General features: G+C 44.2%; 1 protein-coding gene across 7 annotated transcripts in view; it reads right to left on the bottom strand.

The window, feature by feature from the left end:
* Positions 1–19,569, bottom strand: part of MSRA (methionine sulfoxide reductase A) — a 442,168-nt gene that overhangs the window by 26,697 nt on the left and 395,902 nt on the right. The window contains exon 7 of one of the 7 annotated variants that reach the window (XM_075598688.1): positions 4,497–4,572. The exons of the other annotated variants lie outside the window; for them this stretch is intronic. Within the exon in view, the coding sequence (XP_075454803.1) occupies positions 4,497–4,572 (76 nt within the window). The remainder of the gene's footprint in view (positions 1–4,496; positions 4,573–19,569) is intronic. 7 annotated transcript variants of the gene reach the window in all.

The raw sequence follows: 19,569 nt of genomic DNA, 5'->3' as shown, positions 1-19,569 counted from the left end.
AAAACAAGTACTGCGTTTTTTTTAACCAGTGAGGCTCCAAGGCTAAAGAATTGACGAGACTGACTTCAAATCGATGAGATTTACAGAAAATCTGTGAGTTGAGGTCTGCTTTAACCCCTAGAGCAGGGGCGGCCAACTCCAGTCCTCAAGGGCCACCAACCGGTCAGGTATTCAGGATACCCCTGCTTCAGCACAGGTGGCTCAATCAGTGGCTCAATCTTTGACTGAGCCACTTGTGCTGAAGCAGGTGTAACCCCTCCTCGCCCGGCTTTAAAGGAGGTGTTCCAGTGAAATACTGTGTATAGTGCAGGTGTTATGCACAGACTCACATTACCTTGTCTCAGAGTGCTGGTGTTGTAAGCTTTGATGTAGAGGGAAAATGGTAATAAAGGGCGCCAGGAACTTGGGCACAAACAGGACTGGTTTTATTGACATAGTCATCCTTACACACAGCTTCCCTGTGATCCATACAGTTTGACCAAGGAGGTACACACGGCTTTTGACTATCTTTCCATAGCTTCCACTATGGCAGGAACATACAGTACCCTCCATCACTCAATACCAGGAGTTAATTCATGACCCCTACCAGGGCTAGGTTCAGGGGGCGCCTTTAATCTAGGCTACCATTACCTGTCATCCTGCGCAGGGTGCTTCTAGCCCCTACAACTGGTGGTCTGGTGTACCTAGCGTGGAATTGGCATTAGAGCCGCTCCAATGTGGTACTCCCCCCAGTGAGCATCTGTTCTAGGGCTCCCAGCCCATGAGTGACCATGCACTTTTCTCCTGATGAGGGATAGGGGAGAAGGGGGGGGGGCGAGGTTGGGCAGGGGAAGAGAGGGAGGAGGGGAGAGAGGTGGGAGAGGGAGCGGGGAGAGGGAGGAGGAGGAGGAAGATGGGTGAGAGGAGGGGGGAGAGGGAGAAGAGGCAAGGGGAGATGGAAAAGGGGGATAGGAAGAAGGGGGAGAGGGAGAAGAGAGAGTGGGAAATGGAGAAGAGGGAGGAAAAGGAGAAGAGGGAGGGGGAGAGAGGGAGGGGAGGGAGGGGGAGAGGGGGAGAGAGGGAGGGGAGGGAGGGGGAGAGAGGGAGGGGAGGGAGGGGGAGAGAGGGAGGGGGAGAGAGGGAGGGGGAGAGAGGGAGGGGAGGGAGGGGGAGAGAGGGAGGGGAGGGAGGGGGAGAGAGGGAGGGGAGGGAGGGGGAGAGAGGGAGGGGAGGGAGGGGGAGAGAGGGAGGAGGGGGAGAATTAGGGGGAGAGGGTGAAGGAGGGGGAGAGGGAGAAGAGGGAGAGAAGGTGGGGAAAGAATAGCTTAATCTATCTTCTATTTAAATACAGGGGAAGGGGGAGAGAGAGTGAGAGAAGAGGGGATAGAGAGAGATAAGGGGGGATAGAGAGAGAAGGGGGGATAGAGAGAGGGGGAGATGGCTGCAGCCAGGAACCAGCTCAGGGTTGCAGGGCTGCACCACACATGTACAATAGGGTAATTACTATACACCTACACACAATGTATTATTAGTAATATGGATTACTGCAACCTGTGCAAAGCCGGGCACTTTAACTAGTATGTAAATAAAAAATAAAAAAACTACTGCAAACAATACCTTGTGGTGTAACCGGGGCCACCGACAGGGGCGGAGAGTCAGGAAAACTATCCCAGGCCTGGCTGGCCAATTCCGAGGTGAGGCTTAACTTCTGGTCGCCTGTTGGCCCCTTCCTCTGCTGTGCTCACTTGGGCTCATTTGCCCAATGCCCCCTCCTAGCTCAATAACTCAAACTCCCCAAAGCTCAACAACTCGCCACCCTCTCCCAGCAGGGCCCACCTTAGGGTACAATGGGCGCGGCTTTTATTCAAATACAGCAAAGGGGAGGTGCTAACCCTGTCGGAGCGCTCCACCAACAGGTACTGTAATGACGCTTAAATCATGGCCTGCCAGTCAGAACCGCCCAAAGTCCCAGCTGCTCAGCTGAACCAACGTCCGCCACGTGATGGGCCCCAGGTTCTCCAAGCACAATGAGCTCTGCCCATTCGCCAACCATGCCACCACCAGGCACGACCGTACCACTGAGCCCCGCCTGGCAAGGTTACCCTGCACTAAACCCCAAACCAGCCACCACGGCTATTTAACACCTTTAAACCTGCCCCGGACCACCAGACCTGCAGGCATCTTCCAAACCCCGATCTGAAGGAACATTAAAGGAGTCAAGCAATGAGAATCAACCTCCAACTGGATCTGCATTAGCACCAACTGACTGGTGATACACGTATAATCAGTGGTCGACATATCACCAAAAAATCTACTCGCCGAACAAAAAAATCTACTCGCCACCTAGTACCACACGTGTGCTGCTTGGGCCAATAGGAGCTCGCCACGATGTTAAATCCACTCGCCCGGGGCGAGCAAATATATATGTTTGTCGAACACTGCGTATAAGCGTCCTCAACCTGATGAGGCTACATCAGAAGCCAAAACAACAGAGCAATAGCAAAAAGAGGAAACCCATGAGCACAAGTGTGTGTCTCCCACAGGTACTCTGCATCACCCCGTGCAGAGCTGGGTCACACAGATTAAACTGCAGATGAGAACAGAGGGGCCCCGAAAACATCTTTCATTTATTTAAAGCTGCAGTGCAAGCTGCCGTTTTTTTTTCAATATATATATTTTTCCCCCTTTAATATGTGCATCAATACAATCCACACAATAAGTACTGTAATTAGCTAAGTTGACGATCAATTGGTGAAGATTCGGCTCTGGGGTTCACTAAATGGCTGTCAGTGCAGCAGAAGAGGACTAAAGATGCAAAGTTCTGTGGGGAAGATCATGTGACCAGGCAGTCACTAGATAGACTTGGTGCACTGCTAGAGAGAGGGCAGGGCTCAAAAAGGGGTGTGCCAGAGCCTGTTTCAGAAGAGGATGGGGGTGTGACTTTGTAAATGGTTGCTATAGAAACAAAAATACTTGTTACATTATAATACGTTAACAATGTAATTCAGAGTTGTTTAAAAAAATGCTACAAGTATTTTCTCATACAGTAGTACAGAACTGATTTATAAAAAAAAAAAAAAACACATGTAGAATATTGCTTTGTCTGCAGCTTCAAGAACCCTCGCATGTGAAAACATTGAGTAAAGTGTTACAGTATGTAGCTATCAATTTAGTTTGGCGTTCCAAATTCTGTACTGTGCAAATTTAGCAGGTGAATGAGCAGGTCACACAAAATGATGTATTCACGTTATTCAATAAAATAATAGATAGGAGTCCACAGGTGAAATCTCAGCCTCTTTTTTTCCCCACGCCTGGCTGTCGACATTAATAATTTACTATGGCATTTGTGTATAGATATCCTGCCATGAGCAGGAAAGGTCATCCAACTCTACACCGAGCTATTATTGAGGATAGGAGACAGTGGTGGAGAGGGAGGAACAGTAAAAGAGGGCGAGGGTGGGAGAGAGGCACTGTGGAAATCTCTCTCCTTTATAAAAAATACCTATAACAGGCAATAACCTTGCTCTACTTGTTCAAAGCATCAACATCATATACGTGAAAGGGGGATGCAAAAGAAGGATGTAGCATTAGCAAGAAAATAACTATTCACACATTGAAAATAAAGCCATTTGGTAATGCACTCAAAAAGACCCCTCAACGTCTCACCGCAGAAGGATAAGGGTAGTCATAAAAAAAGTGCCAAGGGAGAAAATAATTTAGTCTTTGGGTGCCCCAGGACGTAGTCACTACATCAAACCCAGGGGGGGTGTTTTTTGAGCATAGATTGAACTAAATTACCCATATTTATGAAGAAATAATATAAATAAAATACTTAGTAATGTACTAAATAATTTATCATGTTGGATGTAACATTGGGGGCCTTTTTGTCTCTTGTTGTATACTTAAGGTAACAAACCCAGTGGCACTCCAAATGACACAATATATCGTTTTAAGCTCGCCAATCCCACTTAACCAGCGGGTCCTGGAACACACATGTGAATAAATAGTCTATTACGAGATGTCTTCCCACCAGGAGCGAGGTGGAGATGTATCGAGAGAGAGGTGGAGATGTATCGAGAGAGAGGAGGTGGAAATGTATCGAGAGAGGTGGAGATGTATCGAGAGAGAGGAGGTTGAAATGTATCGAGAGAGAGGTGGAGATGTATCGAGAGAGAGGTGGAGATGTATCGAGAGAGAGGAGGTTGAAATGTATCGAGAGAGAGAGGTGGAGATGTATCAAGAGAGAGAGAGATAGAGAGAGAGAGGTGGAGATGTATCGAGAGAGAGAGAGGTGGAGATGTATCGAGAGAGAGAGGGAGGGAGAGAGAGAGAGAGAGAGAGAGAGAGAGAGAGAGAGAGGTAGGTGGAGATGTATCGAAAGAGAGAAAATAAATAAAATAATAATACATAAATAAATATGGCAGCACACACTGAAAAAAAGCCTCAGAAGAGGGGGCTAGTGTGGTGCCCGGTAAAATGTTCAAGTCTCTGAGGACAGCACACTTAGTGCTTCTTACATTCTAACCCTTTGGGCACCTCACTCATGTTACGCGCTCCATGCTGATGGCTGCAGTGTTTTGTGTCCTCGTCTCTCTATGCAGTGGAAGAAATACATAAGAGACAGTATAATATTAGTAGTGTAGAAATGGCGTTACCGTGACGTGGTCGCCGGCTTAAACTAGTTTGGCCGGAGTACTGAACTAAAAGAGCCATATTTATGAAGAAAGAATATAGATAAAATACATAGTAATGTACTAAATAATCTGTCATATTGGATCTTTTCTGTCTTTTGTTGGATTACACTTAGTCCTCCTGTACCAGGTTAGGTGACAGGCTATGCGCGTTACCCTTCCTAAGCACATAGTGTTAACCCTTGAAGGCTCCTAACGTCTGTGTGAGATAGTGTTGGAGTAATATATTATGCAATTGTAAATCCTGTAGCCCGTACCCTCCCCCAACTGTACTTTACTGCTATCAAATTTGTTCTGTGACCCCCATCTTCCTCTTTGTTCTGTACACCCCCCTCCACCTCTCCCTCTTACAGTATCCTATAAACAAAATCCTTCTCATGGAAAAAAAAGAAAAATGACCCTATTTTAAGAATAGAATTTGAATTGCAAGTCATTGAGAAATGATAGATTAACTACAATACAGGCATACCCTGGTTTAAGGACACTCACTTTAAGTACTGTACACTCGCGAGTAAGTACATATCGCCCAATAGGCAAACAGCAGCTCGCGCATGCACCTGTCATGTCCTAAACAGCAATACCATCTCCTTACCTGTACCGAAGCTGTGCGCAAGCGGGGAGACTATAGAGCCTGTTACAAATGCATTATTTACATCAGTTCTGCACGTATATGACGATTGCAGTACAGTACATGCATCGATAAGTGGGGAAAAGGTAGTGCTTCACTTTAAGTACATTTTCGCTTTACATACATGCTCCGGTCCCATTGCGTACGTTAATGCGGGGTATGCCTGTATCTCAACGGCTTTCCCGATGCAATTATATTTATATAAACATCAAGCCTCTAATATTTAACCACAGCAATTGAAAGGTTACGTCTCCTTTTAGCAGCTTCCACTAATCCTCAAATAAAAAAAAAATCTACAGGAATACGTGATCAAATGAATAGTGTGTAACAGAACTTGTCCGAAGGACTATTCAAGTGTGAGAACAATGATCATTTGTCTCTTGACTCTTACTCACTACAGAACTAGTCATCGATTCCAGGCACCAGTCCTGGTCAAATGCCTTTCAGAGAAGCTTGTGAGATGATTCTAATGGTCACTGTCTGACATGTATTACACGTTCCTCAGATCTCCATTGTGGTTGTGTAATAATACATTGAAATTACATTCTGTATAAAACATCTGAAATGTCACTTAACATCGCCTCAAAAAAAACATTTTAAAAAAATATAATTTTTTTAAATTTCTTCATCTGATTAAATTGCACGGCGAATATCACTATTTATCACGAAGATATCTGCTAATTATGCGTGGATTTGTGTTAATGGAGAGATTTTCCGCCTTACCGAACATGAAACACAATTGTTTTCTTCCAAAGTACTGTATATGGGGGTTATGCTATATCGCCCCAGTGACCATTAGAAGAAGTACATTCTGTGATTTCATTTATATGGCCATGAGATCACCGCACAAAAACTATGACAACGGAAATTATTATCAAAACTGTAGCATATTGAATAAAAGGCAGGTGACATTTAGGATAAGCCCACACAATAAATGTCATGTGTTAGAGTTGCACCTCCACCCAACTGAACATTATGAACAAAGCAACTTGAGGACACACAATTCAACAGATGTACTGCTCTTTGAGAACATGTAATAGGCCACGTGCCAAAACCCCCCACAGTTTGTTAAACAAGTGACAGATCCGTACATCAGAGCAGGCGTGCTCAACTACAGTCCTCCAGTCTCCCCAACAGGCCAGGTTTTCAGGATATCCCAGCTTCAGCACAGGTGGCTCAATCAGAGGCTCAGTCGAAGACTGAGCCACTGATTGAGCCACCTGTGCTGAATAGGGTTGCCAGGTGTCCGGTATTGAACTGGACTGTCCTGTATTTGGATACTCTGTCCAGTAAAAAATGAGGTACTGTAATACTGGACATGTATGTGTCCGGTATTACCTCCCTGGACATAGTGACCTGACGCACCTTTCACCATTGAGTCCAGTATTTTTGGAGAAGCCCCTTTGCACCCCTAGTGAGGAAGTAAGGATATCCTAAAAACCTGGCCTGTTGGGGGGGGGGGGGAGGACTGGAGATAAGCACCCCTGTCTTGTAGAACTGGAAAAAAAATGATTTTAATGTTAAGCCAGGGTTCTGTAATGTATAAGTGGCAAGGGGAATAATCAGGCATCAATGTTATCTGCAACGCTTCTAATGCAAGCGGAAATCTTTCCCAAGAAATAGGAAGTTATAAACTGGCTCATTCAGACAAAGTGTAAGAATCATTATCGCTCATTAACAGGACCTAAATAGAATGCCCTGCTTTTGCTCCCAAATCGCCCTGATACGTACAGTAGATCCCTCTCTATTCTGCGGTGCTATAGGTTATGACAAATGTAATGGGTTATTAATTTTAATTTCTGAGGTTGATTGAAGTATTTCAAGAAACGTGTGTGTGTAGTAAAATGCATTTAATGCTATTTGTTTTATGTTCAGAGCATTTGATCTTAATCCTGAATTACAAGGCCAATAGCCTACATTGTGTCATTTGAGCACTGACTGAAAATACCGTGTCACGACTTAGAGAAGGATGAGGCAGTGCTGACAGAGAATAGTGTCCGCATGGATAGGCCTTCCCTTCTATTTCTGGCTCTCTGCCGTCTCCTGATGAGCGCTGGCTCTGATTGCCTTTGCCTGAAGGCCCTTCTGTTCCAAGTAACTTGGTAAGCCTATTATAGAGCAGTAGCTCTCTCTGTAAGGTTCCAAGCATACGAGACATCCTGATTTCAGAAACGAGATACGTGTAATATCTTCCTAAATTTGAATAAAAGTCCCCTTTAAAAAAAAAACATTTTCCCACTAAGCAATATCCTTCTGGATGACAGAAGTCCAGAGAGTTGCCACAATGGAGCCTATTATTCTGCCTTCTCTGGAAATGTAACTAACGTTGCCATTTGTTTTGTATTAACCCGATGGTGACAGAGGGCTCAGCAATGCATTGCAAAGTCCAGTGTTCCAGTGCAATCCATTGCTGTCCTCTTTGGCAGCGAAAGGGATGAGTGGTACATGAAAAGTAGCTTTGTTGATTTGTTGGCTTGCAGATGGCTACACAGATGTAGTTTATGTTACCAGGGACTTGTTGCTGGCACACTGTATAACACAGATGTAGTCAATAATGCATGCTACATCTCTAAGAGTATATCATACAGCACACTAACTATGATGGGTTGGCAGTGGGTGTAACTTGGTATGCTGCAGGTTTTCTTCTTTGTCTTCCATACAGTACATAAAACTCCTCTGGAAATAGATTTTTTTTTACAGTACCTTTGTTTGATTTGTTTTAAAGTTGATGCAATAAAAAGTATACAAATGTATAAAGAATGCATTTTGTTTCCACGAATAACGGCATATTTCTACATCACCAGACTTCTAGCCTACTAGCCAAAGCATAACGTAGTGAATTCATCTTCAAGGCCCCGTGACCTTATTCTGCATGCAACAAGAGAGGCAAACAGATGACTTCTTTCTAAGCCAACGGGTACAGCTCATTTTAAACAGTTTACAATCTGTACAGCTTGTAACAAGGTTTTCTTTTAGGACTGCCAAGAAAAACGGAGGACACAAATGGAAAGCCGGCGACAGAAATAATGTTAAAGCAGCAGTGGCACATTGAGTTATGATGCCAGATAAGTAGTATTCCGTGATCCCTGTGAAACACAGCATCTACAATCCTGATAGTGACTTGGGCTCGTAAAGCAGCAAAACATGTGAAATCGTATGGTTAAAAAGAAAACAAAATCAGTTCTGTAGTATTAAATTATAGTGCTGTTTTTTTAATTTTTTTTAATTTTGTATTCAACTCTCAATGCCATTTTTAATGAGTTTTAAAGCATCCTTTGATTTCTATAGCAGGCTTTAGCCTACCTCCCCAGCAGTGCAAGATCTTTGCAACACTTTCCTGTTTGTGATAATTTGTTGCCAATGTTCCCAGCAGTTTGAGCTGCAAACTGTAACAATAGATAATGTTACCGTCGTAATATCAGGATACATTGTAGCTCCTGAGTTACACTGACTGAAGGATTGATTGAAACGGAAAGGCGGTCATTATATGTTAGTCACACAATCAGGATTTTTACAGATGTATAACAGGAACCCCAAACAATTGCCAGCTTAGGTAAGAATGTACAATTATACATCGCCACATCTAGTATCGCTGCTTCAAGTAAGGGATCTGAAAACATTACATTCTGGGTGCCAGATTGCACACATCTGACCTCTAACCTCTAGTAGATTATATAGGAAAAGTGTTTAAAGCGCCTCCCACCGATGGTCAGGCTGAAAAGAGATCAGACTGTGTTTAACATTCAAAATAAAATGTCATACAAGTCATGTCCCTACAGACGTAGCAAGTCTCAATGCCATTCAGGGCTGCGACTATGTAACCGAAGGTTTAACGTTGCGGGGGTCCCATTCTGATGCATGGACGATCTTGGAAGACAATGTCCCCAGCGTTGCATACTTTCACTTGTTCTCCGCGGCCCTGGGGACAGACTTACACTTCCCGTAACTGCGAGAAGGCGCGAGATGATAACTGCGTGAACACTTTGTCCGAGGCTCGCCTGCCGCATGGCGACGGTCTGCCGGAATAATTCTAATTATCCTAGTAGAGTTCAATAGGTTTTGCCGGCAGGTGGCGCACTGCATATCTTCACCTACGATACACTGTGACCGCTGGGGGACCTCAGGTTGCAAACGCCGGGGATTTACACTTGGCGTTTTTTGCGGCACCGAGAATAGAAAGTCTTGCTACATCTGCACTGTACTTAAACCTGATACTTTTGATTCATTTTTGATTAATTTACTGCATACGGCAGATGGTGTGTTGCACACAGTATATTACTGAATATGTGTCCTTGCACGCCCACTTCACACGTGCTTTAACACAATGTATAACTGTCTCGCTATAAACACTGCCTTTCTTTGTTTAATGACCTTGTACTTTTCATCAGAAACACGGTAGCAGGTTCACACGAAACTCAAAACACTATGCATTAAGCAACTCTGTCTCAGTTCATGGCACGTAATATATGGGAGACAAAACCTGCCGGAAGTTATGCTTATCTGATTTATTCTGCCATTCCAGACAGTACAGATAAGAGGTTAACTCTGAGTATATGCTACGAAGAACTCCTATGGGTGAAAAAAATATGGAAGAATTTTATTCGCCACAACGTAAGCATTAATGATTGCTTTATTAGAATAGCGCGCCCAGACAGGAGGGCAGGGTACTGGGAACTACACATGTCACGGTTGGGTACTTTCGATAATGGCAACTTTTGAAGGAGAAAGAGACTGAATAGATCTTTCCAAAACTGGTACTCTGATCTTTTCCCACCCGAATACCTGACCCATTACCATTAACAGTACGGACCAACCAACTCCGAAAACAAGATGATCCTACGTCCCACCTACATGATCGAGACGAACAACTGCAGGCGGCAGATCCCTGTCATCACAACTCATACAACTTCTACAATGGGTTGCTGCCACCAACTTTTCAGCTTCTGCCCGTGGATACTTAAGGTAAATGTACAGTAAGTTTACATACAGTTGAGGCGTCATTCACAAATGACCTGCATATGCGATCCATAGAACACGCATGCGCCTGCACACCAGCGCCGCCTATCATTACTGCAAAGTACTATGACCAATGCTAAAACAAAAAAAAATTCCGGTTGCGGGCCACACATCCAGCAAGCACAACATAAATCGGGGATTTAGACCTAGCCTCTCGCGGTCACGGGAAGTGTAAGTCTTGCTAGATCTGTACATGCAGCAGGTTACATCAGATACAGATGATGTAATAAAGCACATGTTCTAAGTGCAGAGTTGAATTATCAGTGTGTAGGATATAGGCAGATAAAGGACAGAGGCTAGTGTTACAACACATTATCAAGAACTGAACCCTGTCCAACCCTTTTATTGCAGTATACAGAGGTAGCGGGCTTCATTGTTCTCTATTACCGAGTAGTGAATAAAAGGACCTTATCAGTAATACACTGTATTTGGAGTGGGAGAACCAGCTTTCAAAGTCAATGCCAACTCTTTGTTGTCTTGAGTAATTTACCTTATCTCCCTGTGCCGTACAGCAGTTATCAAAATGGGATTGTAAATGGTTTAGGGAAAGGGCTCAGTGCTTTTGCAATTGCATGTACTGCACTGCAAACGATCCGGTGTGCATGGAGAAAGAAATCCAATATTATTTTCAATATGAATACGGTGGGGTAAATTCTGTACATTGTACTCCGAAAGAGATTGTTCGGGCTGTTTTCAGTCAAAAGTCTCTATTGACTTTAACAGGGACCTTCCTCGGAAAACAGACAAGTTTTGCACTTGTTTGTGGGACTTTTGCTAGCACTTGCCACGCATTGGCATGGGGGAACCAGGGAGTTGAGGAACTACATCGCTGTACTCAGTTCTGGAGGAAGAGCTGTGTACGCTGACCGCACGACCGGAAGCAGACGCGCGTCACCGTCCGGACGAGGATGCCGTGATCCTGATATCAGCTTTTACCTGGCACCCAAGGAATGATCCTATCTGTATCAAATGCTTTTTATTCAGCTACGCTTGTGAGTAGTTTGGAGTTCATTGGAGCCAACAAATTGTTACATTTTACAGAATCAAGCTATGGGGTCTGCACTCTCCTTTTTTGTCTTATAGATTGCGCGGGGGGTTTGGTGTGAACCCGTGGAGAACAGCCTGGAGCTTCCAGCGGTTTTCTATTATATTCTTTGATTCCAGTTTTGCATTTCTTATTCTTTTTGGTCCGTTTTTTGGTCTTGGTGTTTGTCTATCTGTGTGTTCCTTTCCTACCTTCCTTGTGTTTGTCCCCCATCTGTTTACGTTTTTTTTTGTTTTGTGCTTGTCCTCTGTTTCCCAGTTTATGTTTTAGGTGGTGTCTGCATTCATTCACCACATCCACGGTATTTTTGGTAGAGATTTCATTTTGTATATTTATAGACATATTGTTTAGCCTTATCCATGTTATAATTTTTAATTATTTTATTGACCATATATCTATACCATCGTTATTTGGCGCGGTGATATTCTTTCTTGTGTGTGTATGTATGTGTGTATGTGTGTATGTGTGTGTATGTGTGTGTATATATACACACACACTTTTTTTTCTCCACTGGAAGATAATCTTTAACAGGTATTTGCAGTGGGTGATGATGGGTTTTATTTTAAGGTATAAAAGGAAGAAAGAAAAAAGAAACGTGATTTGCACATGACGAAAAAAGTTGTTGACAAGAAAAGACCTAGTGTTAAGTTAGATAGAAGCCTCGCATGCAGGGGATTCCAGTGAGAGGAAGCAACAAAGAAGGTGAGAAAATTATTTGTAGCATTAACTGGCATTTTTCACAAGTTCACACATCTCAGGTAATGGAAAAAACGAATAAATATTTGGGGAAAACTAAGGCTTTTAACCAACAACCGGCAGGTTTTTCATGAGACATTTGGTAAAATTCCACCACTGTGCTTTGGGACTGCACTTCTAATTAGCAATGCTACAGTAGGTAGAAGGGAAAATTACATTGACCTATTTATGATTCAATGGGGGTTACTCGATAAATTGTGAGTGTTGATCGGACACTTTAGCCTGGAAACCCTCATTGACATCAATGGGAGTTTCTGCGGGAAAGTGTCAAAATTGGCACTACAGTATCACAATTTAACCCTGTACAGAATGAGAGCTGGCATGCCAAAGACCCTTATGCTGTAAAGTTTACAGCATAATGTAAAGGGTATGGCATGCTATTTTTGCTTGTTTTTTAGGGGGTGGAAGACTACGCAGAGTGGTGAACGCGATCGGAATTGAAGCTATGCCCCTTGACTTCTATTGACGTCACTGGGAGCCCGTTGTGACTATTTTGTGACCACGTTGTTGCAATTCAGGAAGACGTGGCTATTGGGCTCAAAGCAGTAAAGGAATAATTCCCAATTAATGAAAAGGGGATGAGCTAATTCCTGGCCTTCCTACACAATTTCACTGCCACAGACAGAGATGTCAACTCCCGAAGACCAATATCTGCGAGATTCAGGGGTTTTTGGACAAACAAATTGCATACTCAGAAAATCAGTGAGAGTTGGCAGCAAGAGTTAAAGCCTAGCAGTTCTTTGCAAACAACCGATAAGGAAATATACAATTCCATCATTAAATGAAATGCTGCTTGTTTATTTATTTGTACTGTAGTTGCAGCCTTATTGTTCTTTGTGATAACACAATATCCAGTTATATCTCAGAATATAACAGTTTCCGCAGGATTCAACAGCCGTGTTTGAGTAGAATGCCGGACCATATCCTACCAGTGGGAACAAGTCAGTGCTCGCTCCTGCAGTCATTAGAATGTTGCACCGTCATCAGATATGACATTGCAAAGTTCTATCCGTGCCTCAATTTTTAATGCCTCAATACGCACCATTTTACTGTATGGCTCAGAAACATGGACACTACTCAAAAGAGATATGAACCTACTCTAACGATTCCAACTAAGAAGTCTACGTAACATACTACTGTACATATTACGCTACGAGACCGATGGAAAAATGAAGATGTACGATTAGCCTGTCAAAACCAATCCACAATCAACCAGTACATTAAGCGACAAAGACTTAGGTGGTTTGGCCACGTCTGCCGTATGGACATCACCAGACTACCATACCAGTGCCTCAACACCACACTACCCATAGGCTGGAAAGTGGACCGAAATCCTCCAAACAAAACGTGGTCGAACCAGGTGTGCAAGATCCCAAATCGCTCCACTTCACAGTAGCCAAAGCCCAAAAGGCCGCCCTTAATCGAGATCAATGGCGTGGAATCACTAGAGACGTATTGAACATCCTGCCGCTGGCCTCCACAACGCACTGCTCCTTACCTTATAAAAGATGAAGCAATGTCGTTTACCGTGTAGATACCATACCACATACCATGGGTGATCAAACCCAGCACACAAAAACTACAATTATCTAGGGAACCAGGATGACTAGTAACCCCTGACCCACCTCTATAGTTTGGGCAAGCCTTAACCCTTTGAGTGCCCCATGATGTATCCACAACGTGACGGGCTCTGGCAATCCAGGGGCCCAATGGCACGGTGGCTACATCATAGGCTTTAAGCTGGCTCTCTACAGAAGGCCGCGGTACGATGCGGCGATGAAGTGATTTCCCCGAGGAGCAGTCACGTGATTGAGATATTCCCGATGGCTTGTGGCACTCTGGTGCTGCAGCCCTATGCGGCACTGAAACGGTTAATGAAAAATGTATATTTAGACTGTATATAAAATAAAAATCATACATTAGACTGTAAGCTCTTCAGGGCAGGGACGCCTTTTCCTAATGTTGCTTTGATGTCTGTATCGTTTACTCCCATTTTGTCCTGTGTATTACTGCTGTTAAGCGCTGTACAAAGAAAGATATACATACTGGACATATTTAAGGCAGATTGCTACTTTAATGAAAGTGCAAAATCCAGGAAAAAGCCGGGCATGCTTTAGTTTTACCAATGGTCGTAACTAGTACTGATATGGTGACTTTCATTGTATTTAATATTTAACCCTTTCTTCACACCTAACAGGCAGGAAGGACCAGGGACATGGGCCTGTGTTAGCCGAAGCACCATGTAGGAGGTAGTAATCGGTTACATTTAGGAAATAGCTCATTACCTACTGTAGTTAACCCCTCAGGTAATGATTAAGTCACTTTTGAATTTAAAGAGATATCCCAATATGAGAGACACTGCTGTTTAATTGGAGCCAGACTGCTCTCACCAAGGTCGAGACTTCTCCTCAATAAGACAGCTCTCACCAAGGTCGAGACTTCTCCTCAATAAGACAGCTCTCACCAAGGTCGAGACTTCTCCTCAATAAGACAGCTCTCCCCAAGGTCGAGACTTCTCCTCAATAAGTGACTTTAATAGACTATGAAACTGCTCCCCTGCATCAGTGAGACTAAACATTACAAGCTACTGTGCCAGTGTGTGGAACTGCTGCAGGAAACCCAAGCAGTACTAGGAATCTCTCATTCATTTTAGGGGGTTATTCTCTTCAGAGCATTAGTGCTGATCAGGCAGCAACGCATGGAAACTCCCATCTAAGTCAATCAGAGTTTCTGTGCCGTAGTGTCGCTCAGCGCTGACACGCTTTAGAGAACAACCCCCTAAGACAGCCCAGCATGTTTTCCAAGATTGATTAGATCTGCATGGCACTGAAAAAGAAAGGGAAATAGCATTAGTGTAGATGCTGCTGATGGCCCTGCCGTGGTGGTAGGAACTGGAGACTGACCCAGAACGGAAGATTCTCCTACTCAGAGTGACATGCATACAGTAAAACACAAATACAGATATACTCGCTCAACCGTTGTATCTCAGGTACTGTAGGTGCAACAAGGGAATAGATGAATAGAAATGAAAAAAAAAACCAAGAGGGTAGAAAACAGAGCCCTTTCTTGTATAGATGAGTAGAAGATCGATGCCTAGCAGCGGAGGCATCGATCTTCTACTCATCTGCTGCTGATTTTGATCGTGGCCACGCAACGGAAGGACGCCGGTCACCTGTCTAGGTGTTCGCCAAGCCAGGCGAAGAACGGGGAACGATTACCATTGTGAGTAAATCTGCTCCATACCGATATTCACTGTGTACTTGCAGCCCACATCCACACACTGGACACGGGTCTGCACTCAGTCTACCCCTCATGCACTAAGCTTCTCCACAAGGCATCACTCCCCATGCTCCGCTTACAATCACTTACTGTGCAAGCTTCCATAGCTTATAGTCTGTGATTACCTTGAGCCACAAGACGGCTTCTACTGCATCTACCCTTTCTTGTATACACTCCATACCCGTTAGTCACGAATCAAACATAGAACATACATTTTAATTGTAAAGTCTTTCAAATGTGTACACTGAAGCAATTAGACGCACCAATGAAAAATGCAGGTATGTAGTCAATAGCCATTAGTTACTAATCAGACGCAACAGTAAGACATAACTTTTAATAGCATTATCTGTAAAATACGTAAGCTGAAGCCATTGCACATACTATTGTAAAATACACACATTAAAAAGAAAAGTACCTCCGATTGATATGAGGGAGTGTAGGTACTGTATCTCTGGGATACAACACCACAGTCGCCCCAAAGGCATCTCCCTAAGGCCTCGGGCATGGTCACCGCGCTCTCACTTACCAGTGAGCCCCGGCAGCCACAATGAGAGCGGCTTTAGCAGGGGCTCGCGCACGCTTCCGCAAGCGTGCGGAAGCGTAGGTCTTATACAAATTTTAGTTTCAAGCTTTCCCTCAGCCTCCGCGCACCTCAGCACGGCTGCAGTCCTATGGACGCAGCCTAAGAGCTGGGACCCGCTGCGCCCGGCGGCGCTGGCGGCCACACGAGAGTTCCCCACCAGCAGGGGAATCCTACCTAGCCGGTCCCCCCTGGCTGCACAGCTCACTACACGCTGTGACGCGTCAGCCGCTAGGGGATACAAGAGAATTGAAATCCCTAGCGTTGACGCGTCACGTGGTGTGGCTGTGAGCCAATGAGGAGGGGAGGCTTTGGGAGGAGGAGAGGCTTCGGAGTGTGTGTGTGTGTGTGTATGAGTGCCTGCGTGTGTGTGTGTGTGTGTTGCTTTTAATTACCCTCCATCAGCAGCTCCAGCCCGAACCCGTGGGGGAGGGGGGGGAGAGAGTAGCGTGTCCCTCCGCTCAAGCCACGCCCCCCTCCCGCTCAAGCCTCCCACTCCTGCCCACCTCCCGCTCCGGCTCCCGCTCCCTACAGACCGCATATCAAGAATTTGTTTCAGGTTCTTCCAGGTCCTGTTCTTCTTGCCATATCTTGCATATCGCGGTCTGTGTCTGTCAGCGCCCCGCCTGTCTGCAGTGCGGGAGTGCTGACGGAGGGAGCGGGGCATAACCTAAGGCCTCGTCCAGGCTGAAAGCTCCGTGCCATGAGAGCAGGGGCGATTAGTGTCGAGTGTAGTTGCGCACGCGGGGGGGGGGGGTGCCGGGAGTGACGCCAATTTGTAAAAAATTGTCTCAGCAAGCAGCTGAGTGCGCACAGGCACGGGCTCATGCGCGCACACTCAGGACAAACACTTTGTTGCAATGTGTTTGATCGTGCTGAGCACGAGCGCATAGCTTCACCCTGGACGCTGCCTCAGAGTGACTCCCCAATATGCCTTCTCTGACCCTGTCCACAAAGCCAGCATGGATGGGGTTAACAGCCTGAGGAAAAGAGATGCTTCAAAGACCCCCTGGAGTTCATCAGCCTCTCCCCACTACATGTCTGCTTTGAGGTCCTGTGTGTGCTCTGCTGCTGATGTTTTTTCAATTTCTACCATAAAATCTCTGGGCTATAATACCCAGGTCACCCCAAAGGCGTAAACCTTTGGTGGCAGCCGAAGGGCAGTCAAAGGGTGTCGCCATTTGCTGCTGTTACAGCTGTTCGTCTATTGGTCTTATGTAAAGTATTTCAGCTGCATATTGAAGCATTTCTATCCTCACACATTATCCTGCTCTTACAGCTCTCCCTCCGCATAATCCCACTTACTGCTTCCTAATCACCAACTCCTTCAATTTGCAAGCAGCTATCGGAAACACAACAACCTTCACATCCCCCTGTACCTTATGTTTCACATTACCCTTCCTTATAGATTGTAAGCTCCTTGGGGCAGGGCTGTCACTAACCGGCTTTAACAATGTGTGTGTTTTTTGTCACTTATTGTTTTTTCATCGCCCAACACTATTGTACTGCACTACGGAATATGTTGGCGCTTTATAAAAAAAATGATAATCCATAACAATAGTTAAGGGGAAGGACAGGGAGACAATGGGAGTAGGGGAAATGTAGTTGTGCTTCTACAGTGAATTTCCGTAATAATAATAAATGAATACTACCGGTGTCACGTACGGCTCACATGTGCGCACGTGACCTGCATATGGGACAAGGGTTAATAAACAGCTCTCTAGCTGGCCTGCTTTTTACCTTCGCAATGGTCCCTCAAATTAACAACTTCTCTCAATCCGTCCCCATATACCATCTGTCACGAACACCACACAAGTCAGCATGTGACTTAGATAAACAACCAGGGTTAATACACACGGCTACTCTAACCAACTCACCTTTCTCCCCCACAAGGTACTTTCAATGAATTAATATTAGCCCCTTACTCAATTGCAATGATATTTATCCGCTTCCACCACCCAAGAAATATAAAGTACATTTGCAGAGTCTCAGGTCCCTGTTTATTATAGAAAACACTATGCACTTAACACAAAAATCTGTTGTAGCAAAATGTGTCTGAAAATGTAAATAGTCTCTACAAAGCGTGCAGCAGTGTACTCAGTGCCCCAAAGCATACTTATTAAAGATTATTTTAATATATATAAAAATACAGTGCTTTAGATGACAGAAAAAAAATATTACAAGAACTTACAGCTACAATAAAGGCAGAACAGTTTCTTAAAATAAAAGGATCAAACATGAAAATTCATGTGTCTGATCCCAAAACACACATCTGTTGAATTCTGATTATCATATTACCTGGGTGAGACTTTTGTACCGTTTCTCCCCCATTAATACAACATAAGACCCACCACTGTCGTACAGTAAATCGTCTCTCCTGACATTTTTATGACTTAGGGGGGAAAAAAACCTCTTTTGTTGTTTTAAAATCTAGTATACTTCAGAATAAATGTCGTCACATGATATCTGCATTTTTAATCAAGTCCACCAGCTAAGTGGTGACCTGTTTGTCACCTCTCTCTGGGATGCACAATTGATCATTCAACAATGTCATAGTTTCCTTTGAGGCTGACAGCCCAGTTTCTGGCCATCGTTTATAGCCTTTTAAATGATATGTCACTTTTAGTGAGCCATCAGTGATAAGCCCCCCCCCTTCTCCCCCCCAATTAAGCACTCTGTAGATCCCCTGGAAGGGTCTTGACCTGTCAGACACAATATCTTGTATTTTTAAGACAAACGGTAACCCCATTAACCCCTGAAGCACCAGATTGATTCAAATACTGAATACTCCCCACCATTTTAATTACAGTAAGTGTATGACTCGTGAATTGTCCTTTGTGTTAATAAAGTAGCTCTGTACTGTTTGTTTGCTCCAATACAGAGCAAAGTTATGGCTTTGCAGGATTAAGTACAGCGATAACAACACTTAAATAGATATTTGCTCAGCCTTAGGGACCCTGCAGTAGGTATATTAAGGGAAGCAACTCACTGAATCCAGCTATAATGATCCCTAGCTTTATAACTTGACTCAGTGCAGTTACGCAACAACCAACCACTTTAATCAGCGTGCCTCCACATTTTTTCAGAACCCTACCTTCATGGCTTGTAAGAAGGCTACATTTCTAATGCTTGCTTAGGTGTAGTTATAGAATCTCCAACTAATATAATCAGTGGGAATGTCCCTATTTGTTAGGCAATAACGGAGTTTAAAGCCCCCGCAGAAAGTTATTAGATGATGCAACAGCTTGGAGTTGTCTGATTGTACCATCTGAATCATTTGCAGCCAATACATAATGTCTTTGGAAGTCTTTGTAATCTCATCAGTCCTTTTAATCACAATGTGGATATCAGTGTCTGACAGCACAGACCGGCTGTGCACTTCGATGGCAAAGTGCAAGCTTTTTACACAGAGCAATATTTTAACCTAATTCATTAATACAGTATCACATCATGTTTTCACGTGTTTCTTGCAAGGAGTATCAGCGTGCAGCATTGATGGTGATCAGAAGTGTATGCCTTCTTTTGAATATTCAGTCATGGAGGAAAATATAATTAAGGAGCATGCCACTGCTGACTATACAGATCATGGAAACAC

The sequence above is a fragment of the Ascaphus truei genome, chromosome 4 (genome assembly GCF_040206685.1).
Source record: "Ascaphus truei isolate aAscTru1 chromosome 4, aAscTru1.hap1, whole genome shotgun sequence".
Taxonomy (NCBI): Eukaryota; Metazoa; Chordata; class Amphibia; order Anura; family Ascaphidae; genus Ascaphus; species Ascaphus truei.
This window is presented reverse-complemented; position numbering and strand designations above follow the sequence as displayed.